The 26699-nt window shown below is 40.9% G+C and overlaps 1 protein-coding gene across 2 annotated transcripts in view; it reads left to right on the forward strand.

Annotated features, from left to right (window-relative positions):
- LOC132807012 (KH domain-containing, RNA-binding, signal transduction-associated protein 2-like) overlaps positions 1–26699 on the forward strand; it is a 556391-nt gene that overhangs the window by 321051 nt on the left and 208641 nt on the right. For both annotated transcript variants that reach the window (XM_060821296.1, XM_060821305.1), the window contains exon 4: positions 25925–26071. In XM_060821296.1, the coding sequence (XP_060677279.1) occupies positions 25925–26071 (147 nt within the window). The remainder of the gene's footprint in view (positions 1–25924; positions 26072–26699) is intronic.

Genomic DNA, 26699 nt, shown 5'->3' on the forward strand with positions numbered 1-26699 from the left:
GCTTTCCCACCTATGCAGTCATGGAAATCTGGGCCTATCTTTGCCAAAAAGCTGTTGATCAATTGAAGCTTTTAAGACATTGCTGGATTAATTTGGATTAAAGCTGTTCAGGGACGTAGTGGGATGCAAGGTAAAATTAAAGCCATGATCACATTGAATGGTGGCAAAACAGTTTAGTGTATAGAAAAGCAAAGTCATGGCTGTGCAATCAGACATGGCATGTGAATTCCTCTTAATTGAAGTATTCTCAGCAGGCTCTCATTAACTGAAGGCGGAGGAGGAGGTAAGAATAGGAAGTGGCTACCGTCGTGTGTTTTGGAATTCTTCAACAGCAAGCAGCCTTGAAGAATGGAGATGTTTGTTTCGGTTTTGGGAGGAAAAAGCATCCACTGTCATTCCATGGAGTAAACTGGTTTCTGAAAGATTGTCATGTGTTATTTGTTTCAATTCTAGTACTGCTCATGCAATAATGCTGGAAATGTGATATACCTTATCATGTTGAATGTACTTCGTGAATCCTCATGCTACTTTATTTTGGAATACCTGTATAACCTTAGCTAAGGCTGTTTTTTTGTGATGAATCTCATTGTCTTTTTGCATATAATGGATTATTGTAATTCGCTGAGCAGATTCACACTCTTATCATCAGTTTGAAACCCCACCATAGCTTCAGTTCTCCCTATCTCTGTAATCTCCTTCAGCTCTCTAAAATCTCTTTGTTCCTCAAATTATGGCCTGTTGCATTTTCCCAATTTTAACTGCTGTATATTGGTGTCTGTCTCCAACAGTGTCAGTAAGTTCTCAAATTACCTACTGAAACTTTGCTGCTTTCCTTAATGTTTCTCTTGCATCAAGAAGCTCCTTAAAACTGAACTTGCTGACCAAGCTTTTATTCAGCTATTCTGCTGCCTCTCCTTCTTTGGTTTGGCAGTGGATTCTGATTGATAAGGTTCCCGTGAAACCTCTTTTTCACATTTTACAGTGTTAAAGGCCCTATATAAATGCAAATTATTGTTCACATCTGGACTTTGGTTCTGTATAACAGATGTAAGTCCATAGTCATTAATGGACCTGAACCCAGTGGACCCATTTTCAGGCACATTACTCTAAATGTGACTTTGGTATACGAATGCAGAGAAAGCGTCTTATTTTAATTGGCATTGTTGAAGGATGCACACAGCCCAATAAATAATCCATAATGGTAATTTCAGTACAGTGTCTAACACACTAAATCTGAGGTGTAGTGCCAGTCACGGCTGATTTATGATTATCAATACTTGTCTAAGCAATCTCTATTAGTTAACCAGTGTGCATTTGCAGACTTTCTGCCATAGAACATTTGAACTGGCACATCCTAAGGTATAAATAATCACCATAGACTTTGAGGCAATGCCTACCATGTCATGCAATGTGCAGACCTTTACAGGTAGCAGGAGAAGTTGGCATGTATGGTAAACATTTTAAAAATATATGCAGGATCCTTGAAGACATGAATGAAGACATAACATGTCAAAACAAGGAAGTTATGTTAATTCTTCATGAATCATTGGTTAGAGCTGGAGTGTTGTGTTCAGTTGTTGATACCACATTATTAGAAGGATGTAATGATGTGCAAAGGGTTTGTGGTAGTCGAGGGGAGGGACTTCAGAAATGTCGAAAGACTGAAGAATCTGAGGTCGTTCTCTACAGAGCAGAGATGTTCAAGAGTACATTCAGTAAAGATTTTCAACACTTTAGGATCTTTTGATAGGGAAAAACTGTTTCCATCATTTGGAGATTCAGTAACCGAACAGGACAGGTGTAAGCTGATTGACAAAAGAATTGGAGAGTGATAAAAAGTTATTTTTATGTACAAGCTATTATGATCTGAAAAATGATAACTTCCAAAAGGAATCAGATGTGTACTTAATCATAACAACTTCATAGAGTCATGGTTTGGAGGTGGCGGTGTTGGACTGGGGTGTAAAAAGTTAAAAATCACACAACACCAGCTTACAGTCCAACAGGTTTATTTGTCAACCACCTGATGAAGGAGCAATGCTCCGAAAGCTAGTGCTTCCAAATAAACCTGTTGGACTATAACCTGGTTTTGTGATTTTTAACTTCATAGAATCATAGAATCCCTACAGTGTGAAAGCAGACCATTCAGCCCATTGAGTCCACACCAACCCTTTGAAGAGCATCCCACCCAGATCTAGCTTATCCCAGTAACCCTGCACTTCCCATGGCTAATCTACCCAATCTATACATCCCTCGTCACTATGGACAATTTAGCATGGCCAAACCACCTAACCTGCACATCTTTGGACTGTCAAAGGAAACCGGAGTACCCAGAGGAAACCCATTCAAACACGGGGGACAGTCACCCAAGGATGGAATTGAACCCAGGTCCTGGCGCTTGCGCGCTAACCGCTGAGTCATCATGTCACCCCATTGCAGGGCTATAGAAAGACAGCAAGAATTGTGATATGGATTGTTCTTTGGAAGAGCTGGAGCATGTTGGACAGAATGGTGTCTTTCTGTGATGTATGAGTCTATGCCATCACTAATTCAGCAAGAGATAAAGCTAAAGATAGATTCAGTGAATAATAAAAATATCACTGGAATGTAATGTTTGTAATGTCCTTTCCACTGCCAAGAAAGGAGATGGAGTTTCAGATGCTTTCATTAGCAGGATGGGATTATTAGCATCCTGTCAGGGTCGATGTTCAGGTTCTTACCTATTCACTGTATTCATGACTTCGATGATGGGACACAAGGATAGGAGCAATTGTAAACAGTGTAGATGGAAGTATGAAAATATAAACATGAATTAATAAATTAATGTAATGACCAAAACTGTCACAAATTGATTCCCATTTGGTCAGTTTAGGTGAACCTAAAAAGATAGAACAGGGCACTTACTAAATAGTGTAAGTTAGAACTGTATAGCTCCAAAGAGACTTAGAGCTCCAGGTACACAGGTCATTCAAGTATGATAAACAGAGGCAGAAATTATACCACGGAGAAGAGATCTGTCCTCTGAAGCCTTGACTTAACAAGTCATTCTGCTGTAGGATTGTGCCATCTGCTGCACGGTGACCTTCCCATAACATCTGGAGTAAAGTCACCCCTTGCTGAAGGAAGACAGGTTTTCACGGCGTGAGCCTGTCTTGCCATCATGACCAACTAAGCTGCGCGATATGAAGGCAATAACACATGCTGTTCTTGCAAGCAGACACACTTGTATTATTATTTCAATAAAAGTGGCTTTCAATGGCTGATTGGAGCCAGCTCATGTCTGGTCAGTAGCCTCTGAGTTAGAAGTTTAGGGGTTCAAGCCTTGAGCACAACATACAGACTGACAATCCAGTGCTGCAGAACTGAAGGAGGCTGCATCAGCAAGAAGAGTTGGCAAGTGATGCCTGGTATTCTAATCAGCATTCATGCCCTAAGCCAACAATAATAAAATCCTCAATTTGATCATTTGCTTCATTACCTTTTTGTGGGATCTTGCTGTGTGCCATCTCAGAAATGTTTCATTCAACCGCGAAGCACTTGACAACACCCTGAGGTGATAACAGTGGTACCAAACAAGTCTTTCCTTATAGATTACTTGGTAGTTTTCCCTCACGTTAGGTCACACATAGTGCTCATGTGGAACCAGAGGCGCTCCCACAAACTATTAAATGTCAAAAAGTGAGATAAAGTGTACTCAGTTAATTTTCTGGTGGGATTAAACAGGGGAAATATCATCATGCAACCAGGAAGCCATGACATTGAGCATCAGTCTGTTGTGTTCACAGTACTTAAGCAGAAAGAAATGCTGTGGTATTGATTGTTCAGGCTGCTTTTGTTCCCCTGCTGCTGACTGCACTTAGAAAGACCAACCATGAAGAATGATCTTCACCAAGTAATCTTGGGTATTGGCCAGCTATCTTCAGCAGCCATTTTCAACTTCTTACAGCTTGGCCAAGTGTAAAGAGTTTACCTAGCTGGGCTTTGGTTGTGCACAGCATTTGAAATAGTATTTGAAGGGCTGAATGGTCTCCTTTCATTCCTGTCTGCTTCCAGACAGGATGGAAGTTCCCACTGAAAGTCTCTACCATGATTGATGGGCCCCACAAGTACATTATACAATGCAGGAGTACATTAATAATTAAAACAAGAAATGCAGAAGGTACTCAAAGTCATGATGCATCTGTAAAGAGAGAAAAATACTAAAGTTTCAGGTCATAGAGTCACAGTCATAAAGCTGTATAGCACGGAAACAGACCCTTCAGTCCAACTCGGCCATGCTGACCAGATATCCGAACCTGATCTAGTCGTATTTGCCAACACTTGGCCTGTATTCCTCTCAACCCTTCCTATTCATATACCCGTCCAGATGCTTTTTAAATGTTGTAATTGTACTAGCCTCCACCACTTTCTCTGGCAGCTCATTCCATACACGTGTGATACTGTGTGAAAATGTAGCCCCTTAGCTCCCTTTTATAATTTTCCCCCCTCACCCTAAACCTATGCCATCTTATTCTAGACTCTCCCACCCCAGGTAAAAGACCTTGTCTATATATCCTATCCATGCCCCTCATGATTGTATAAGGTCACCACTCAGCTTCTGTCGCTCCAGGGAAACAGCCCCAGCTTGTTCAGCCTCTCTCTATAGCTCAAATCCTCCAACCCAGGCAACATCCTTGTAAATCTTTTCTGAACCCCTTCAAGTTTCACAACATCCTTCATATAGGAAGGAGAACAGAATTGCATGTAGTATTCCAAAACTGGCCTGACCAATATCTTGTACAGCCACATCATGACCTCCCAACTCCGATACTCAATGCTCTGACCAATAAAGGAAAGCATACCAAATGCCTTCTTCACTATCTTATTTACCTGCAACTCCACTTTCAAGGAACTATGAACCTGCACTCCAAAGTCTCTTTGTTCAGCCAGGACCTTCCCATTAAATGTATAAGTCCTGCTGTGATTTGCTTTTTCAAATAAAGCACCTCAAATTTATCTAAACTAGACTCCGGCTGCCACTCCTCAGCCCAATGGCCCATCTTCACTATCCACTACAGGTCCAATTTTGGTGCATTGACACTTTTCTCATAACTAAAAATTTACATTGATTTTGCTTCAGTTATCATTATATTTTCTTCCACAATTTAAATGAAGATTTGAAGGCACTGCATTGCACGAGCTGGTGCCTGCACTTTTCCTGAAGTGAAACTCAGACTGGTTTCCATTGGGGTCATTGTTTGCAGCAGGATCTCCAACATTAGCAGGTTGTGTGCATATCTCTGTGCTGTTGTGAGCAATGATGAGCCTTACCTTCAGCACCACAAAGTTCTTCTTTTTGTGTGAGGGGGAAGGTGCCAACAATCCCCTTGAGAGCTGCCCCATTGTTGTATTTGGTGATATCTTCAGGTAGGAGCATTACAGACAAGGTCATTGTTGAAGCTTTTCCTCTGCCTATAGATAAGGGCCAAATGCAGGGACAACCCTGTGTATCGCCACTTTAAATGTGGCCACCCTTCCAGCTAATAAACACAACATTTACCAGTATTAAAATCTTCGAGGAGAAAGTGAGGTCTGCAGATGCTGGAGATCAGAGCTGAAAATGTGTTGCTGGAAAAGCGCAGCAGGTCAGGCAACATCCAAGGAACAGAAGATTCGATGTTTCGGGCATAAGCCCTTCTTCCTGAAGAAGGGCTTATGCCCGAAACGTCGAATCTCCTGTTCCTTGGATGCTGCCTGACCTGCTGCGCTTTTCCAGCAACACATTTTCAGCATTTACCAGTATTAGAAAATATTGGTTTATAGATTTTCCTTATTTTACCTCACAATTGTCAGCATATGACACTAAATAATACCAGAAGGTGAGTCATTAAGATAAGTGAGAATGAGTAATATACACTCACAGCTACCCTAAATACATACTGTTCTTATTGAGAAGCTCCATTAATCAAAGTTTGTTACTTGATGCTGGTAACATTTTATATGTAAATGGAGAACCTCTTTAAGGTGTTGGATAGGAATACTAATAAAATGAATATTGAAACTTAAGAATTTGACTTTGCATTTCAGTGGCTGCAATGTATGGATATTGAAAGGGGATTGAATATGTACAGCAACTTGCATTCTGGTAAAAGTGGAACATTATCAATTTAAATTTGATACATGGTCACATAAGGATATGTTAGGACAGGTGACTGAAAACTTAGTCAAATGTGTAGGCTTGAAGCAGCATCTTACAGGGATGCACAGAGGCTTAGAGAGAGAATTCTACAGCTTAGAGCTCAATCAGCTAAAATGTGATGCTCAAGAGACCAGAGCTGAAGGAATGAGATGTTTCCATGTTGAAGTGGTGGTGCTCTATGTGCAATGTTGTGGTTCTGCTCGCCGAGCTGGAAGTTTTTGCTGCAAACGTTTCGTTCCCTGGCTAGGGAACATCATCAGTGCTGTTGGACCCTCGTGTGAAGCGCTGCTTTGATGTTTCTTCCGGTATTTATAGTGGTTTGTTCTTGCCGCTTCCGGGTGTCAGTTTCAGCTGTAGTGGTTTGTATATGGTGTCCAGGTCAATGTGTCTGTTGAGGGAGTTTGGGGATGAATGCCATGCTTCTAGGAATTCTCTGGCTGTTCTCTGTCTGGCTTGTCCTATGATAGTGGTGTTTTCCCAGTCAAATTCATGTTGCTGGTTGTCTGAATGTATGGCTACTAGAGATAGCTGGTCGTGTCGTTTTGTGGCTAGCTGATGTTCATGGATGCGGATTGTTAGCTGTCTTCCTGTTTGTCCTATATAGTGTTTTGTGCAGTCCTTGCATGGTATTTTGTAAACTACGTTAGTTTGGCTCATGCTGGGTATTGGGTATTGGGAGCCAAACTAACGTAGTTTACAAAATACCATGCAAGGACTGCACAAAACACTATATAGGACAAACAGGAAGACAGCTAACAATCCGCATCCATGAACATCAGCTAGCCACAAAACGACACGACCAGCTATCTCTAGTAGCCATACACTCAGACAACCAGCAACATGAATTTGACTGGGAAAACACCACTATCATAGGACAAGCCAGACAGAGAACAGCCAGAGAATTCCTAGAAGCATGGCATTCATCCCCAAACTCCCTCAACAGACACATTGACCTGGACACCATATACAAACCACTACAGCTGAAACTGACACCCGGAAACGGCAAGAACATCCATCAACAGACACATCGACCTGGACCCCACATACAAATCACTGCAGCTGAAACTGACACCCGGAAGCGGCAAGAACAAACCACTATAAATACCGGAAGAAACATCAAAGCAGCGCTTCACACGAGGCTCCAACAGCACTGATGATGTTCCCTAGCTAGGGAACGAAACGTTTGCAGCAAAAACTTCCAGCTCGGCGAGCAGAACCACAACAACGGATACCCGAGCTACAAATCTTCAATCAGATTTTAAACATCTATGTGCAATGCTCACCACTGCTCACCATGTTACCTGAGCTATCTGGTATCTTGGTTACCAAGCAGTAGATCTGCTGCCACCATCCTCCTTTTAGGTTGTGATTTACAGGACCTGCCTCATCTAGAATGGTTGAGTAAAAACAGTAGGTAGTCTAATGACAAAAGGTCCTTGCTTCAAGTAAAATGTAGTGTATTGCATGATAACAATCAGGTGCAAGTTATATTTAAATGATAAACATCTGATAAGAATGAGAGAGAGGTTGGGTTGGTAATTCTGTATCTTTTAAGAGCTAGAGCTATTCTCCTCTGCATCTCTCACTGCCCAACTTCTCCCACTCCCTCCAAGTCTGTATGACACAATTACACTGAGTGAAGGTTGGAATCCTAGTGAAATATCTTGTACAATAGAGAAAACTACAGAGAGCAGATTGGGCAAAACTCTGGACAAATCTGAACAAGAGAACAGGAAGGTTATAATCAAGCCCTTTCTCAGTTGAGAGGGAACATTGGCCAACAAACAAAGGCTGATCGAAGCATGGTGTGAGTTAGGCAGTGGAGTTTTATTGAGATCATTTCTGTAAGGTCTCACTGGAATATGGAAATCAGAGCAATAGGTGAATGGGACTTATTGGATAGTTCCTTCAAGGAATCAGCACAATTGGCTGCATGGCCTTTTTCTCCATAGTATGATTCCATGATCCCACTCAAGTTGGTCTTCGGGTATAGTATCAATTTGCAAATCTCTCAAGTTTCTCTCGGTTGTATTTCTGACTACAGATACAAATTCCTATACACGAGTTAAAAGTGAGGTCTGCAGACGCTGGAGATCAGAGCTGAAAATGTGTTGCTGGTTAAAACGCAGCAGGTCAGGCAGCATCCAAGGAACAGGAAATTCGACATTTCGGGCAAAAGCCCTTCATCAGGAAGGGCTTCATCCCGAAACGTCGAATTTCCTGTTCCTTGGATGCTGCCTGACCTGCTGCGCTTTAACCAGCAACACATTTTCAGCAAATTCCTATACACCTCAACAGCAACTGGTGATAGGCTCTCAATGCTTTCTATTGAAATGGAGGGAACCAGAACAATGCTTTTTTCCCTCCTCTCCCCTCTCTCCTGTCAACATGGATCTTGAAAAATTAATTTTAACTTATTTTAAACAATGAGAATGTCAAGTTTTTTTATACATAACACAACAACCTAGTTTAACTACATTTGCTGAAGTAATTTTCATTTCCTGTTGCTATAATCCGCTCTGTGGGAGGGTGATAGCCATTTTATGCTGAATTGTGGCAGTTTTATGATTGAAATGGTGTTGACTAGCAATTGGGTGGAAGCCAAATGACCAATAAATCTGGAGGCACTTGCATCAACTTTGAAAATTCTTCACTTGGAGTTTGAACAATTGACACTAAGGTTGTAAATAATGCTGAGTGCCCAAAGAGCTGCCATTTTAAATTGTAACTTTGAGCCAAATTGTTAACTGATAATCCTGGGCTTGCCTCTGAATTAGAAAATGAAGTGTTGAAATCCCAAACCAGACAGAAGGATGTACTGACTGACAGTCCAGTAAGTACTGGAAGAGTGCTGCACTATCAGAGATTGTGGCTTTTGGAAGGGTTGTTAAATAAGGTTCGGGTGAATGTAGTAGATTCCAAAGAAGAGCAATGGAGTCTCCCTTAGTGGTCAACATTTATTTCCTTGTCAGTAAAACATGATCAGGTCATTCATATTGCTTTGTGGGAGGTTGCCGTGGGCAAATAAGCTGCTGCATGTTTAAGATTATAACAGATACTACACTTCAGAATTACCTCATAGACTGGAAAGCATTCTTGGTCATCCTCAGGTTATGAAAAGTCATACACATGCAATATTTTATTTTATTTTCTTCTGTAGTTCTAGATTGTAATTCATACACCAATAAATCCCTATAACTTATTTATAGTCATGATGTTTCCATTGAAATGATATAGCATTGTTTCAATAAGAGTGAAGATGAAAAGAATTTGTTTATGAAGGGTTCAAATTAAATTGAATTCATTTTCAAAATAAATATATTTGCTAATTTTGCAAAAGGTGCTAAGGTAACAAAATGTAATTTGTTATATTTCTAATTCGTTTATAAAACCCTGTACTCTGACAGTAATTATAACGGAATGGTATCATAGCATTTTGTTTAAATTGATTTTTAAAGTCTAGTCCTTCTGGGCATTGTTAGACTACTGTTTATTAAGTCAGTGAGAATCTGAATCACATTAGAAAGCTTTGTGATATTATTGGTATTTATACAACTGTGCTTTTATTCAACAGAAGCCTACTGGTGCATTAAAGTCAGCATGAAGCGTATGTTAGAAACTGACCTTATTAACTCCCACCCTAACTGATTACTGTACATATAATCTAGTTGTTCATGAACTAATCCTTTGAGAAGTGAGGTTCCATTGGTGAGCTATAATTATGCAAGTCTTTTCATCCTGTTATTAGTTGCAGACAAATGTAATCAAGTCAAGACCACATAGAATTGCATCACATTTCCATATCACAAGTGGGTCATTTGGGACAAATCAGGGACATTCCTGATGAAGGGCTTGTGCTTGAAGTATCAACTCTCCTCCTACTTGGATGCTGCCTGACCAGTTGTGCTTTTCCAGCACCACACTTTGTGACATTTGGGACAACTAGTCCATGCTGGTGTTTCTCCCTCAATGAGCTGTTTCACATCATCATCATCATCTCACTTCTTCATCATATCCCTCAATTCTTTTCAGTTTCATTGATCTTTTTAGCTTCTTTCTCTCTGGGTGAAGACACATTTCTCTTGAAAATCTCTGTTGGATTTATCGGGGACTACCTTCTGCCTATGGATTCCTCTACAATGCAAACATTTGTTTATTCATGCATGGAATGTGGGCATCGTGGCTGACTAACATGTATTTCTTATTCTTAGTTAGCCTTGAGAAATTGGTGTTGAGCTAGGAGCAGCTTTATGCCTCCCCATCGAGCTCCTTTGTGATTCAGGCATCTATTAGATTTACACTTTGGCCTTCTCTTCTCTTGGGAAAAGTGCTCCAGACTGCTCAGCCTTCTCTGATCATTATAATCTGAGCTTTGATATCATCCTTGCACATCATTTTTACATCTCAGAACATTTCTCTTTTGATAATACAAAGACCAGAACTGTGCACAGCACTCCCAATGTGATCTCCCAGGCAAGGTGAACATTACTGGCTGAAATTGTAGCTGTATCTGTCTCTGGGTCAGTGAGAAATTGGGGTAAGCCCTTAATTGGTTATAGGATATGTGTCCTATCCAATCAGAAATGTTGAGGGTGACTGGAGCTGGGTCAGATAAAGTAGTGAACAGTGGCCATCACAGAGGTTGCCACTTGTCTTGGGGCAATAGAGGTTGTCCCAAAGCCTTCCACTGCACCATAGGAAAGTGGGATATTTCAGGACCATCCAGAGGGAGATCCTGTTCCCAGAAGGTAGCAGGAAGAGGCTACATCAACATGTAGCAGGGGCTACTTTCTGGACAATAACATCTCCTTTTACCTCCAATCCCTCCCCCTCTCTGACCTCCCATTCTTCCCCTTCCCCCTGCACCAATCCATGGTGAGCTGCCCCTCCCAGCATCTCACTATCCTGAAAGTGTACATTTTCTGAAGGGCTACACAGAGAACACAGCAGCCTGTCATAACCATTGAGTGTGGGTGGCTTGCAGAAAGGTGTTGCAGGATGGGTCCTATCAATGGTGATTTTGATGTGTTGACCAGCCTATGTTAAGAGGGCACCTAATACCTGGGTGAGGTGCCCACCTATGAAGTACTACAGAGACCCACACTGACCAAGGCACAGATGTCTGTGACTGTCTGTCTTGAGATTGCAGTCTCCTTTGCCACTGGTTTGCGGTCATGCTCATGGCATTTTCACCTCTGTCTGCAGATCCTGGGCTCAGGGGTGTGCCTTCTTTATCCTCCTCATCCCTCTCCTCTGACCATCATTCCTGATGAAGGGCTTATGCCCAAAATGTCAATTATCCTGCTCTTCAGAAACTGCCTGACCTGTTGTGCTTTTCCAGTGCCACACTTATTGACTCTGATCTCTAGCATCTGCAATCCTCACTTTCTCCTCTGACCATCTGATACATCACCCTGTGCGTGCTGAAGCTCCCTATCCTCAACGACACCGGTTTCTGAGGGTGTGACATTCAGTTCCTACTGCAGCCTTCCTGGTGGTCAGATAGGGTCCAAACCAGTGGTGTCCATAGGCTCTGGTGCCCTCACAATACCAGGAGGGTGCTGTTGAGCCCCTGAACTGGCCGGATTCTCCATGCCCAAATCTTCCCATGGCCTGCTATAACTTCAAAAGGAGTAAGCCCTACTTCCCTAAGAAAGAACGCAAATGTTGACTACTTAAAGCATGCATGGCCTCACTGATCCTCCCACAGCATGATGCTCATGAGTCCTTAGCTGCTCTGAGGTAGACATCCCCAAGGAAAATCAAAAACCTTTCTTGAAGACTTTTAGCAAGCCCTTTAGCAGGTTAGTGAGACTGGTTAGGAACCCAGGCAAACACACACTTCATTCTTCCTACTCACCACTCTCCAAAACATGGGAATGTCTGGAAGCACAGGGTTGCTTCCATTTCTGCCTACCACCATTCCAGCTGGAATCCATTTGGAAAACTCAGCCCAACATGTCTAGTTTTCCATCCTACCTCTCTGAAAATGAAGTCAGATATCTGGGTTGCTTTTCTTTTGGTCTCATTGTCTGCCATGCCTTTTTTTTTCTCAATTTTTTTTCTCTCATGTTACTCTACCTCATTCAGATCCGATTCTTATTCTCACCACCAAAGCACATTGGCTCACATTGATCAAGATTAAAATCCATTTACCAATTAAACCATCCCGTGCTGCAAGCTGTCTTTAATTAAAATGGTTTAATGAATTCCTTTGTTGACATCTTCACATCTGTCTGCGTAAAAGTAGACCAGATCGATCTGGTAATGGGTAAATGGTCAAAGGGGAATGTGATTATTGTCCGTAGCTTACAGAGGACCCCTGGGAGTCAAACTGATCACAGAGCCTATTCTTCTAAGCTCTCCAAATTGCCAAGAGCGAGGATGGTAGGGAGTCAACATGCATGTATTGCGTGTTGAATTGCTTCTGTGTTAAACTCCCAATTTAATGACGGGTTTCGCCTACAGAAGAATCCTTTAATCGACTATTTATTGGTCACACTTCTGTTGGCTTTTCTCTGACTGGCTATTTCATTCTCATTCATTTGTTTAACTTCTCATCATTTTCGGCGGAAACCAGCTCACTAAAAGCTAATCTGCTATCTATGTCTCTTTTGTCTGGCTGTATGGTATTCTGTACAGAGGACCTACAAGCAACTTCATGGTGATGGCATGATTTCTGGCAATTTGAAACAAAAACAAGAAGCGTAAGAGTAACTCAGGAGGTCTGAAATTACCTGTGAAGAGAGAAACTGAGTTCATGTTTTGAGTCTGGTATGACTTTTCTTTGGAACTTGATTATCTTGGTCATACCAGGGAACAATTAAGAGTCAACCAGATTGTTTTGGGCCTGAAGTCATACATCGGCTTGTCTGGGTAAGGACAGCAGATTCCCTTCGCTTTAAGGGCATTCATCTCAGCCTAATCTCTTCTGATGTAAGGTGGAGAACCCCAGATTGTCCAGACTCTTCACATTCACTGAAGCATCTCCGCACTGCTCCTGTTTCTAGTCAGTCTCCTCTGCAGTCTCCATAATGCTTTGACATCCTTCTTAATTAAAATTCTTCTTACTCAAAATTAAACACAATGGCCTAGATTTCTCTGGCGTCTTTTGAGCAGTGAAAATGACATGTATGTCCCCATTTTGTGATTACTGATTCTCCTCCCAGATTTCTAGGAATGCCTTTGAATGATATGGGCTGGTTTGTGTTGTGTGCCAGCATGCTGTCACCCGTATGTTGGCTGACTCCACTGTGGATATGGATGTGGAAATGGCAGGTGATCCACAACCCATGAAGAGTATCAGGCACTATAATCTATGTGACTGAACCATTGAAACGTGAATTCACAATGTTAACCTGAAGCAGTGCTGCAAATTAAGCATTCATGGTCCATATGCCTAATTTCATGGTCTATCTCTCCACCTATTCTCATGAGCCCTGATATCCTCCATGCCAAGCTATTCCACATCTATGACCTTTCACCTACGATACACTGTTTTGAGGAGGAGGCAATGGCTAATACCCTGGAGAACACTCATTTATATACCACCATGGTAGCTGGTGGGATTTTTTAAGTTAAATGAATAAATCTGGAACATAGAGTAATTCTCAGTAATGGTGACTATCAAATTGTTGATTGTCAGACAAACTGATCTGGTTCACTAATGTCTTGTAGAGAAAGAGGTGTGACTTCCATAACTAGTCTGGTCTACATGTGAGTCGCGAGAAGACATAATGTGGTTGATTCTCGAATGCATTCTGAAATGGCCTTGCAGGCCAACCAGTTCAAGGCCATTGACAATGTATGCTTGCTTTGATTGCCCGTACCCCATGAAAAAGAATGAACCCTACACTGACAATAGGATGTGTAAAGAAAGTATGTTAGTAAAAGGTGAACCATTTATTAGTAACTTCCTACTTCTGTTTAAAAGAAAGCTCCCCTCTACTACAGAGGATTAAAAGTATCCACATCCAGATTATTTAGTATCGAAAACTACAAGCTGTTAAAGTCTATTAGTATAAGTAAGCATTACAAAATTGACAGAAGGGAGCAGGGATCCAGAGCTGTCAGTCAAGCAATGTCTTTCCTGAGGGTCATCTTTTTGGACAGCCCAAATGTTTAGTCAGACAATGGCTGGAGACCTACAAGATTGCTGGAAGCAGGGCTCTGCAGCCTACCTGCCTTTGGGCATACCTCCAAAGTTAAGTACAAATTCAACCTTATTTTATTCTCTCTCCAGAAATGCTGCCTCAACTGCCCTATCTGATTTTATGTCAGACTTACAGCATCCACAGTATTTTACTTTATTTATTCTTTCCATATAGTTGTGTTGAATAACAGACAGATGACAGGAGAGAGATGAGGTAGTGTTTAAAGATAAAGATGCTATGCTTTGAGATTTTGGATAATTTGACATACATTAAATTTGGGATTGTCATTCATATAAATTCAGCACAGTAAGTGACTTAATATTACTGCCTATCAACAGCTTTAATAGTTTAGTTGCAGTTTGTCATTGAACTGAGAAAGGGAGTGCACTCAGACCACCAAAAAGCTACAGGTCTTTCTCATTGAGTCATAGAGATGTACAGCATGGAAACAGACCCTTCGGTCCATGTCAACCAGATATCCCAACCTGCCAGCACCCAGCCCATATACCTCCAAACCCTTCCTATTCATATACCCATCCAAATGCTTCTAAAATGTTACAATTGGAACAGCCTCCACTATTTCTCTGGCAGCTCATTCCATACGCGTACTACCCACTTGTGAAAAAGTTGCCCCTTAGGTCTCTTTTATATCTTTCCCCTCTCAGCCTAAACCTATGCCCTCTAGTTATGGACTTTCCCATTCCAGGGAAAACACTTTGTCTATTTATCCTATCCATGTCCCTCATAATTTTGTAAACCTCTATAAGATCACCCCTCAGCCTCCGACGCTCCAGGGATAAAAGCCCCAGAATATTCAGCCTCTCCCCATAACTCAAATCCTCCAAACTTGCCAACATCCTTATAAATCTTTTCTGAACCCTTTCAAGTTTCACAACATCTTTCCAATAGGAAGGAGACCAGAATTGCATGCAATATTCCAACAGTGGCCTAACCAATGTCCTGTATAGCCACAACATGACCTCCCAACTCCTGTACTCAATATTCTGACCAATAAAGGAAAGCATAACAAATGCCTTCTTCACTATCCTATCTACCTGCGACTCCACTTTCAAGGAGCTATGAACCTGCACTCCAAGGTCAGAACAGAGGAGTGCTGCAATTAACAACAATGTCATATTGTATTTCAAAAATCCAAAAGAACTGTGAGGAAGTTCCTCATTTCAACCTCGTGGTTGGTACTTTTGATCCACAGAATTTATTCCTTTTTACCTATGATTTTCACCCATGGTATTTGTACAGAACGGTCTGCCTTGTCTGTCCTAAGTGTGAATGAATGCAGTTTATTAGTTTAAAAAGGGATATTATTTAAGACTGCGTATTAATAATCCATTTTTGCCACTTGTCTGTATGAGAGAGATTATGTAGTTTGTGTTGTGCATATCAGTGTGTGACTATACGTATTTTGTGTTGTGTGTGATCAGAAATATTTTGTATTGTGTGTATGTGAGGATTCTGTGTATTTTAAGCATATCTGATCATTGGCGCGATTTCTTGTGTTAGAAGACACAGCATTTCAAGCCCTTAAGCATTCAGCTGAAGCATCAGTCTTGAGCTTCTTCAATTACTAAAGACTAAACAATTTGTAAATGTTAAATGTGCTGAATTTTGATTTCCCAGGATTAACTCGAGCAGAGCTGTAAGGAAAATAACATTACCGATCTGGCTAGATGTTGAGCTGAAGCAAAGTCAACATCAAAAGCCAGGGATTTGATTTGTTTTTTTTAATGCCTTTCGTAAGTTGTTATTTTGTACACTGTGTGCTGTCAAGTGTGATTTGCTGTTATTTGTCTTCCATTGATTCACCTACATCCCTGTTGAATAGGTCACTGTGTTTGTGTTTCTGAGTGCATGGTCAGAGGAATGCTTTAATTTGAAGCTAATTTTGAATGTGGTTATGCTGCCAACTGGTAATGGGTTGTTTTGTATGAGACATTCTGTGTGTTCGATCAGTTTAGTATTGGCAAGCATCTTGGTGAGAATATTCCTAACACGATTTAATTGAATGACAGTGCAAAAGAGTAATCAGTCCTGTTTCAATGAATGGCTGTGATGAGAATACATTTAAATAACTGCCATTTACTCCAGTTCTTTGCTCTGCCTTCCCAAACCAGGTCTCCTCTACCCCCTCTTTCTTTCCTCACCTCTAACACTTTTGGTGGTGTACACTAGCTATGGCTACAGCACATTTGATATTACTCTTGCCTGTTGAATCACAAAGTTTCTTGCTTCATTTGCAATGCAAGTTTAAGAACAAAAGTCAAGGCTAACGCTCCAATGTGATAGTGGGAGTACTATATTATCAGAAGCTATCTTTCAAACATCTTCCTCCCTGCTTGGGTGAGTGTAAAAGTTCCCATGGCATTGCCTGGAGAACAGTATTGGAGTTATGCTGAACCAACATATAATCCCATAGTGAACATCTAAAAATGAATCTGTTCATTATCATGTATCTGTTTGTGGGAGTTTGTGTGTGCCAGTTGGATGCCATGCTTCCTGTATTACAAGGACTTCATTTCAAAAGTACATCATTGGATATAAACACTGCAAAGTGAGATATCAAAGCAAATCTCTTCTTTTTAACAACAATTTTCTGACACCAATGCCAAGTATGTGTTGTGCATATCAGTGTGTGACTATACATATTTTGTGTTGTGTGTGATCAGAAATATTTTGTATTGTGTGTATGTGAGGATTCTGTGTATTTTAAGCATATTTGATCATTGGTGCGAATCTCTCACCTCAAGTATCCAACCTTCAATAGAGCTTCTGGATTGTAAGGCTACTGTGCAATCAGGGCACTTTTACCTAGTCAAAAAAAAAATCAATCTCTGTCTATAAAATGTGCTTTCGGAGTTTCATTTGAATAATGACCAGGGTAGAATTATCCCTTCCATTCCAATCCAGGGTCATTGATGCCAATTGTGGTGCCCCTCCTCCCGAAAATCTCCCCAAAGTCATAGATCTGAACAAGGATTTTGTCAGAACTGAGCTATTGTGACTATCAAGAAAGATGGGAGAGGCTAGGGCTATTTCCACTGGGAAAGAGGAGGCTAAGGGGTGATGGGATAAAGGCCTTTCAAATATGAAGAGGTTTTGACAGGGTAAACATACAGAAACTGATCCCAAGGCCATCAGCCACAAGAGGAAATGTAGGAACAATAGGAGATCATTCAGCCCTTTGAGCCTTATTCCTCTAATCAGTTGGATCATGGCTGATTTGTGTCTTAATTCCCTTTACTCACTTCCCTTTTATAACCTTTAACATCCTTTCCCAACAAAAATCCATCAACCTCTTAGCTTGAACAATTTCAGTGGGTGCTCAGAAACATCAGGTTTTCATTTCTCTTTTGTGGAAGAGTTTCCAATTTCCACTTCCCTCTGTGTGAAGAAGTGCTGCCTGACATTGACTGCAGATGCTGGAAACCAGATTCTGGATCAGTGGTGCTGGAAGAGCACAGCAGTTCAGGCAGCATCCAACGAGCAGTGAAATCGACGTTTCGGGCAAAAGCCCTTCATCAGGAATGAAGATGAAGGGCTTTTGCCCGAAATGTCGATTTCGCTGCTCGTTGGATGCTGCCTGAACTGCTGTGCTCTTCCAGCACCACTGATCCAGATTACTCCTGAATGGGCTAGCTCCAATTTTAAGGTCATTCTCCCTTTTCTGGACTTCACCAATACAGTCGATTAGATTGACAGAAGTAAAAGTAAAATACTGCTTTTTCTGGAAAGTGTGTTTTGGCTTTGGACAGTGAGGACAAGGAGGTGAATAGACAAGTGTTAAATCTTCCACAGTTGCATGGGAAGATGTCATGGGGAGTGAGAAGTTAGAGTAGTGGATCAAGGTGTCACAGAGGAAGTAGTCCTGAAGAATGCTGACAGTGGAGGAGAGGGGAAGATGTGTTTGGTGGTGGTATCTTGCTGGACTTCTTTCTATCAACACTACCAAATTGTTTACTCATGTCAAACAGCTCTATTATATCTTCTCTAAGCTGTCCACCAATACCCAGTACAAAACCATCAACTACATCTTTTCACACCTTGCTACCTGTAACATTTCCATTCCACTCTCCTAGTTTCTTCATCTACATCACTTTGGAAGATGCCATCTTCCAAGCTGCCTTGTCTTCCTTTTATGTCCACCAAGGATTTTCCCACTCCCACTGTGATTGACAGAGCCCTCAACTAAATCTAACTCATCTCCTACACTTCTGTCTTCACCACGTCCTCTCGTGCCCAGAAAAAGATGTACCCTTATCCCTTACTTTCGTCCCCACTAATTTCCACACCACAGGATCACCCTTCACCATTTCCACCAACTCCAGCAAGATACCACCACCGAACACAACTTCCCTTCTCCTCCACTGTCAGCATTCTTCAGGGACCACTTCCTCTGTGACACCTTGATCCACTCCTCTAACTTCTCACTCCCCATGGCATCTTCCCATGCAACTGTGGAAGATGTAACACTTGTCTATTTACCTCCTTGTCCTCACTGTCCAAAGCCAAAACACACTTTCGAGAAAAAGCAGCATTTTACTTTTACTTCTGTCAATCTAATCGACTGTATTTGTTGCTCACAATATATATTGGTGAGACCAAATGCAGACTGGGTGACTATATTGTGGAACATCTCCATTGTCTCTGTAGGAATGACCCTGACCTTCCAGCTGATTGTCATTTCAACATATCATCTTGCTCCCTTTCTGACATTTCCACCCTAGGTCTACTGCAGGTTTATCTGGTGAAGCTCAACATAAGCTGGATGAATAGCTCCTCATTTTTCACATATGTATTTTACAGCCTTCAGGACTTTGAATTCAAAAACTTCAGTACATGAACTCTGTCATAATTTTTATTACACTCCCTTTCTTACTCGGCCCAGCCACCCACGTACTACCCACACCATGTCCTGTTTATCGGGGTTTATTCTCATGAAAGTTAACCTATTTTCTGCTTTTCAGACGTACAGTTAATACCCTTTTTTTTCCCATTCTCTTTCTCCTTCACTACCATTAGCAATCTCTGTCCTTTTTTTGGATACCTTCACTATCTCTTCCATTCACTATTTCTCAACCTCTGTCAAAAGCATAAAAATCATAATTTTCCAATTCCTTGCAATTCTGAAAGTCATATTGGGTTTGAAATATTGACTCTATTTTCTGTCCACTGATGCTGCTACTACTGCTGAGTTTCTCCAGCCCCTCCTGGTTTTGATATTACTATTTGTAAATCACCCCACAGCCTTCGCTAACCAGTAGAATAGAAATCTGTTCACCGCAGCTGTCCTTGTACTTAAGCCTGTTCATCCTGGCACCAATCTAGTGCATCTATTGCATACTGTCTCAAAGATTAATACCGTGTATACTTATGAGAAAAGCAAGTTTTTATGACTAAAGTCTGAGGAAAAAGTAAGAGGGTTGACATTTAGATGAATGGTATTATGGAGGGGTTGATTTCCATGCTGGGCTTTTGGAACAGCTGATGATGACCTGAAACTGGTTGCTGTCCGTGGTGCTGAATCCAGCAGCGAACAGCTGTCAAGGAATATCTGCCAGTATTCCTAACGTTTAAATGAGAAAAGAGGAATTATGAAGAAAATTCACCAAATTCCCACAAACTAGGTCCCCACCAAACACTCGCCTGAAATTTGCTCAAGCTATCGAACAATTGAAGGATTTTGGAACGAAAGGTCGTAAGTTTACAAATATACTACATCAATATTTCTTGAGTATGGACTGCATATCTTTCCTGTAGTGTGGTGTCCCAGAGAGAATCTCAAGAAACCTCGGCCAACTGTAACACACTTAGTAATCCAACCATTTTGAGCTAAAACAAATTCCATTAGCTTTTTAAATTTTTGTACTATTAACTAGCTTTTCATTATTTCTGTACTCACACATCTTTCTACTCACCCATAACTGTTAGGTTCACATCATTTAAAGAACACTCAATTTTTTTAAGGTCTTAACTGTATGATCTTACACTTGCCCACTCTGAACTCCATCTGCCAGTTTGCCCCTCTCATTCAATCTCCCCTTTCCAAGTTGCATTATCCCCAGGATAGCTGGATAGACATTGGAGGGAGAAAGGAAGAGGGGATATGTTGACTGGAGGAGACACATGTGGGGCATAAACCCTGGACAGTAAAGTTGAATTGAATGACTTCTCTCTATGCTGTTAATTCCACGTAAAACACAGGACTTCTCTGACTTGTGATTGCATTCCATGCCAGGTAATGCAGTTACCAACTGAGCCATCAGCAGAGATTTGGAAAGGTGTTTTCTCCAAACAGTCTGTTTGTTCTCTTTACAGTTACTTGTTTTCAGCAGTGTGACAGCCTATAAAATATTATTGATAGGACAAGCAATTCGGCAGATTTCTCACTCTGCTGCTCATCTATTTTTCTATTACTGTATTTAAGCTGCGCTGGGCTCAAAGTGACAGTAATAAAGTATAAAAACATCCGGCTCTGACAGCAAATCAGTCAAGCACACAAATGCCTAACTTGTAAAATATATGATCAGTTCAAGAAAATTCAGATGAAAAGAATATAAGGCAGTTGACACGCCGGATGTAAATAGGTTGGCTACAGTGCATAGAGCTACGCTGTACATCTGTGTGTATCACTGCTCAATATTTGGTCCATACCAGTCTTTATTGTTGATCCTCATGAATTTGCAATCACCCCTTTTAATCTCACAGCATTAACCTATCCATCTGTGTATTTACCCATCCTGTGCTTATTTCCTTTTTATACACCTCTACCATTCACCTCCTTGTGGTAGCAAGCTTCACATTCTAATCAATCTCCAGGGTAAAGACGTTTGCTTCTTGAATCCAAAGTTGTTACTTACCTGCATTTCCTCCTTCTCCGAATCCTCATTCCACATCCATTCAAGTAAGTAAAACGTTTAGCAAGTATCTTGCATCTCCGTATTGCATTATTAGATAGCAGTACTTCTAGATTTGGAATTGACTAGTTTTTTGGCACCGGATTTGTTTTACTGAACATCTGAGGAAACTAGACCCCAGCCTGATCTATCAATGTTCCAATTTATTTGTTCTTTTGCTTTCAATAAAGAAGAGGTTTAGTGCATTTTCTGAATCCCTAATTGGAAGACCAGAAAGAGCATTCTCAGCCCACGATACCAACGTAAGCTAGACATCAGAGCAAGTGAATATTCTCCTGAGGTTTGGAATGTTGGGCTCTGCTTCTCCAGCTTAACTATTCTTCAAGATCTTTGTATTGTTCAATCTTTTACTCTAAGGTTCCTGCCCTAACACTGCATGGCAGCCATTGCCTTCAGCCGTCTGTTCCTTGAGCCCTGTAATTCTTTCTCCAAACCTTTCCAAATCTTATCTTTATACTGCTCATTTGATTAACCTGACCAAACACTTCCCCATGTCACTTTAGGGACCAATTTGGTTTGATAATGTTCCTGTGAAACCCCTCAATGTCCATTGTTTTGAAGATACTATATAAATGCATATTGCTGTTGTCACTCACCTGCTTAACTAGGAGAAACAATTTAACATTCTGTAACCTGTCACATTCTTGAACTATTGAGGACATTTACCAGGTCACCCTTCCATTCCTTAATCTTCATAAAGCAAAAAAAAACATTTCCTTACACTGAACATAACCCCCTGGAATTAGTATCTATTAAGTTAGTCTTATCTGCATTTTACTATTACATTCTTCTGTGATGAAGCACCCAAACCTTCATGAGATTTGAACCATACATCATACATAGTGTATGTCACTTCCAAACCCAAAAATTACTTTGTTGAGATTTTAGTGATGTTTTGCTGTCTTCCATTTCTGGTTAATCTCTGTGTACCATAGTCCATTGTGCTGCTCCAGCCTGTTTCAAATCCTGACATCAATTTATAATTTGAAAATGTATCACTTCACTTTTCTCTGCACTGAGCTCTGTCTGTTCATCTGTTGTTCAGTAGTGCTCCATGACCACATTGCTCCTACAATTCTCATTACAATTCACCTTGTCCCCTAAACTGATAACGTCAAAACATTTTGGCAAAATAGAGTTGATAACCACCTTAATTAATGATCCGGGAGACTGGATTCCCTGCACGGATTGAAGCCTTCTGTTCCTGCACCCATTATCATTCTATTGATTCAAATGGATTGAAACTTGATCCACCAGATCACCCTTCCTGGAGCCCACACACTTCACAATATACACACCCAGGCAATGCGGATTAAAAACTCCAATCCATCCTATCAGAGTGCATTGCTTTCATATCTAAATTGTTTATAAATATTTTCAAATCAACCTGTTCAGAGATTTTATTCCACACCATTGGAGCAGGTGGAACCTGAACCCAGATCTCCTGGCTCAGAGAGGCACTACACCGCAAGAGCCCTCACTGTTTATATGAGTGGAAAATTAAAGATAAAATGCAGATGCCATATATGAATTAGATGATTGCTAACATTCGGTCAATCTAAGAAACATCCTTTGACCTCTAATCTCTGCAAGTCATCATTCAATCTACGAAACCACCAAAATAACCTCCACAATCATTTTTTTGTCATTCTGAGATTTTGTTTCACCCATGAAGTAAAATTTGCCAATTTTATTTATGATTTCTCATTTCAAATTGAAGTACTACACTGACAATGTTATTTTCTGATGGGTCTTTTCATAAACGGCTTGAAATTTCCAAATAATCTGAAATAATTACAGATTTTTGAAGGGTGTATAGTCATTGAGTGGAGACTGTCAGAATGTCCATGTAAAAACTCAAAGTTAGACCTGATCTGTGTAGACACAGAGGGAAGTTTTAATAACACTCTTGATGCAGGAGAGAACAACATGCTTGTAAATTGTTACCTTGTGCATTTCAGTTTCTGTCTGCTCCATTTATGTGAAAGACAGTCACAAAGAAGGAAGTACCTAAACAAAAGGGGAACAAAATCAATTTGGATGGACTCATTCACCTTCAGTAATTTAAGAAGCTAGATTTTGTTACATCATGGCTAGGTACATGTAGGTTTTACAAGGTGGCTATGTTGGCAGGATTGTCAAAGAGAATAAAATAAAAACAGAAACTGCTGGAATCTCCCTTCCCCTATCAGGTTGGCTTGTGGAGAGAAAGAAAGAGAGAAAGAGAAAGTTAACATTTCAGAACTCGGAGCAAAACTAGCCCATTTCGACCCTTGATGTTGCTCTGTCAATCATTACAATCATGGCTGATCTGTTTGAGTTTGAATTCCATATTCTCATGTACCCCCAATAACCTGCTTACTTTAGACATCACTGCTCACTCTTCTAAACTCTAGTGGATATAAAGCCCAGTCTGTCAAACCTATGCTCATAAGACAACCCATTTATTCCAGTTATCAGTCCAGTAAACTTCCTCTGAACTCCTTCTAACACATTTACATCATCCTTTAAATGCAACCAAAGGTGTGTACAGTTTTTGAGACGTTGCAACTGAAACATAGCATCGTACTTTAATGTTTAGTTTTTCTCAGAATGAAGGAGGACCTTCCACAAACTTTCAAAATTATTTGGTGTACCTGCATACTAACTCAGACTAGAACATCTAGTTCCCTCTGTCCTTCAGAATTCCACACTTATTCTCCATTTAAATAATACTCTGCTTTTTTTTAAAATTCTTCCTGCCAAAGTGAACACCTTTACGTTTTCCAACATTATACTTCATCTGCCAGATTTTTCTCCAGATTGATGAATTTTCATCGGAATCCGAAGTTAAGAGGTTAACAGTTCTTTATTTTTCTCTATTCTTTAATACGATGTGGGTACCACCAGCAAGGTCAGTGTTTGTTCTCCTTTTTGAACTAAGTGGCTTGACAGGTAGTCAAGAGGGCAGTTGAAAGGCAGCCTTGTTCCTGTAAGTCCCATATAGGCCAGACTGGAAAAGGGTGGCAGATTTCCTTCCCAAAAGAACATCAGTGACCTGATGGTTTTTTTTTGACAATTGATAGTAGATTCATAGTCACCATGAGAGGTAACTTGATTGTCAAGGTCATTCAGGAACTTATACATCTCATTGAAAGAACCTTTACATTTATGGGTGAATCCAGAACTAGGAGAGACTGTTTTAATCCTAGAACTGATCCTTTTAGGGCTAAGCTGAAAATGTGTTGCTGGAAAAATGCAGCAGGTCAGGCAGCATCCAAGGAACAGGAGATTCGACGTTTCGGGCATATGAAGGGCTTATGCCCGAAACGTCGAATCTCCTGTTCCTTGGATGCTGCCTGACCTGCTGCGCTTTTCCAGCAACACATTTTCAGCTCTGATCTCCAGCATCTGCAGACCTCACTTTCTTCTTTTAGGGCTAAACCAAAGGGGAAGTATTTTCTATCCGATGGATGTATGACTTCGGAACTCTCTGCCTTGAAGATAGTAATACAGTGTCATTGAATATTTTTAAGGCAGAGGTAGATAGGTTCTTATTATGGGGGGAATCAGCGGTTATCTGGGAAGGGGGTGGATGGGGATGTGGAATTCAAAAAAGAAGCAAATCAACCATAATCTCATTAAATGGCAGATCAGGCTCAAAGGATTGAATGACCTACTCCTGCTCCTATTTTGTTTGTTTATAATTAACATTTAATTCCAGATTTATTAATTGGATTTAAGTTCCATCAGCTGTCATGGTGGAATTTGATCCCATGTCCCCAGAGCATTGGCCTAGACCAGTGACATGCCCACTACTCCACCACCTCTTGCAGCAAGGAAAAGAAAAAGAGGGGAGGAGAGCACAACGGGACGGTCAAAGTCAGGCAGGAATGATTAAATAATGGAAAGAATGATGATGCAAAGCAAGAGATGCTAGTAATGGACCAAGTGAAGAAACAGGAAAATGAATCTAGTTGAGTTGTCAGTGGTTACAGTGACATTGCAGAAAGGATCTCCACAATATCTTCACTGCCAATGACTTTGATCCAATCATCCCTCACAATCGAAGAGCTTCCTCAGATTTATGCATGTCAAATTACCTAGCTATTGTCTTTTTCAATTAGCGACTGTCTATAGATGATAACAAACCAATTTAAATGTACCTTTTACTTAATAAGTTGCTGAAATGTTACCACATGTGTTAGCCTGGGCTCAGTGGGTAGTATTCTACCTTCTTAGTCATGATTGTGGGTTCAAATGCCACTGCAGAACCCTGAGTGCATAATCCAGTCTGTTGCTCCAGCACTGTACTGAAGGAGTGCTACACTGTTGGAAGTGCTATCTTGCAGATGATCATTGAACCTAGGTTCCACATCACCTCACAGGCAGATGTCAAAGATTCCACGTCACCACCTTGAAGAAGAGCAGAGTTTTTTTTTCATAGCTAAACTAACTTACTGAAACAAATGATCTGGTCACACTCACATTGTGGTTAAAGGGAGCTTGCTGTGCCCAAATTTGCTGCCACTGTACCTGCATTACAAAGACTTGCGAAGGACTTTGAATCATCTTTGGTTGAGGGAAAGGGGGCTGGGAGGGGCAAGAGGGCATCTGAATGAGATGTTATCGCTATCTGTTCCGGGAACTGTCCTAAATGTTGGTACCTCTTCTTTATGCAGGAAGAAGAATTGCGGAAAAGTGGAGAGGCCAAATATGCACATTTAGGTGATGACCTTCATGTGCTCATTGAAGTTTTTGTCCCAGCAGGAGAGGCCTATTCCCGCATGAGCCACGCACTAGAGGAGGTGAAAAAATTCCTGGTCCCAGTAAGTTATTTTTCTTTTTCCAAAATGATGCCCTGGTTATTTATTTTCTGATTTAGAGACATTTTTCTGAGTTGCTTTTATGTGATGCAACTTTTTCTCATGATACCAACAATCACTTTGGGATTTTCTTTAATATTGACCCATGATCACTAGCCAATTTAACCAAGTGAAGCCTGTGAAAGCCCTGATATGAACCTGCTGCTGTTGCTTAACTGGTCACACTGGCTTCCCTCAGGGAACTCAGTGCCTGGAAGCGTAGTATTTGTCAATGATCAGCTTTGATCATTCAATGTGACTAAACCATTATAAATCAGCAGAGACTCCTGCAGATGTTTTTCTCAGGAGGTTTAATAAAGAAGTAGCATCTTATCATGTGATCTGTAAGCTGGCAATTTGATCAACAGAATGGCATTCACTCATTCATCCCTTGCAGTCTTCCAATGGATTCCCTTACTACAGCCTGGTAGGAAAAGGTGACTGCATTAAACTGGGAATTGGCAGATCACAGTTTGTGACCTAATGCTGTCTGGGAACACTAGCCCTTCTTTCTAATCCAATGAGAGCTCTACCTCAACTATATCATTTTGCTGGCAATCATTTGCAGATTTGCAAATCCATCACTTGTCTC

This window comes from Hemiscyllium ocellatum, chromosome 3, assembly GCF_020745735.1.
Source record: "Hemiscyllium ocellatum isolate sHemOce1 chromosome 3, sHemOce1.pat.X.cur, whole genome shotgun sequence".
Classification (NCBI taxonomy): Eukaryota; Metazoa; Chordata; class Chondrichthyes; order Orectolobiformes; family Hemiscylliidae; genus Hemiscyllium; species Hemiscyllium ocellatum.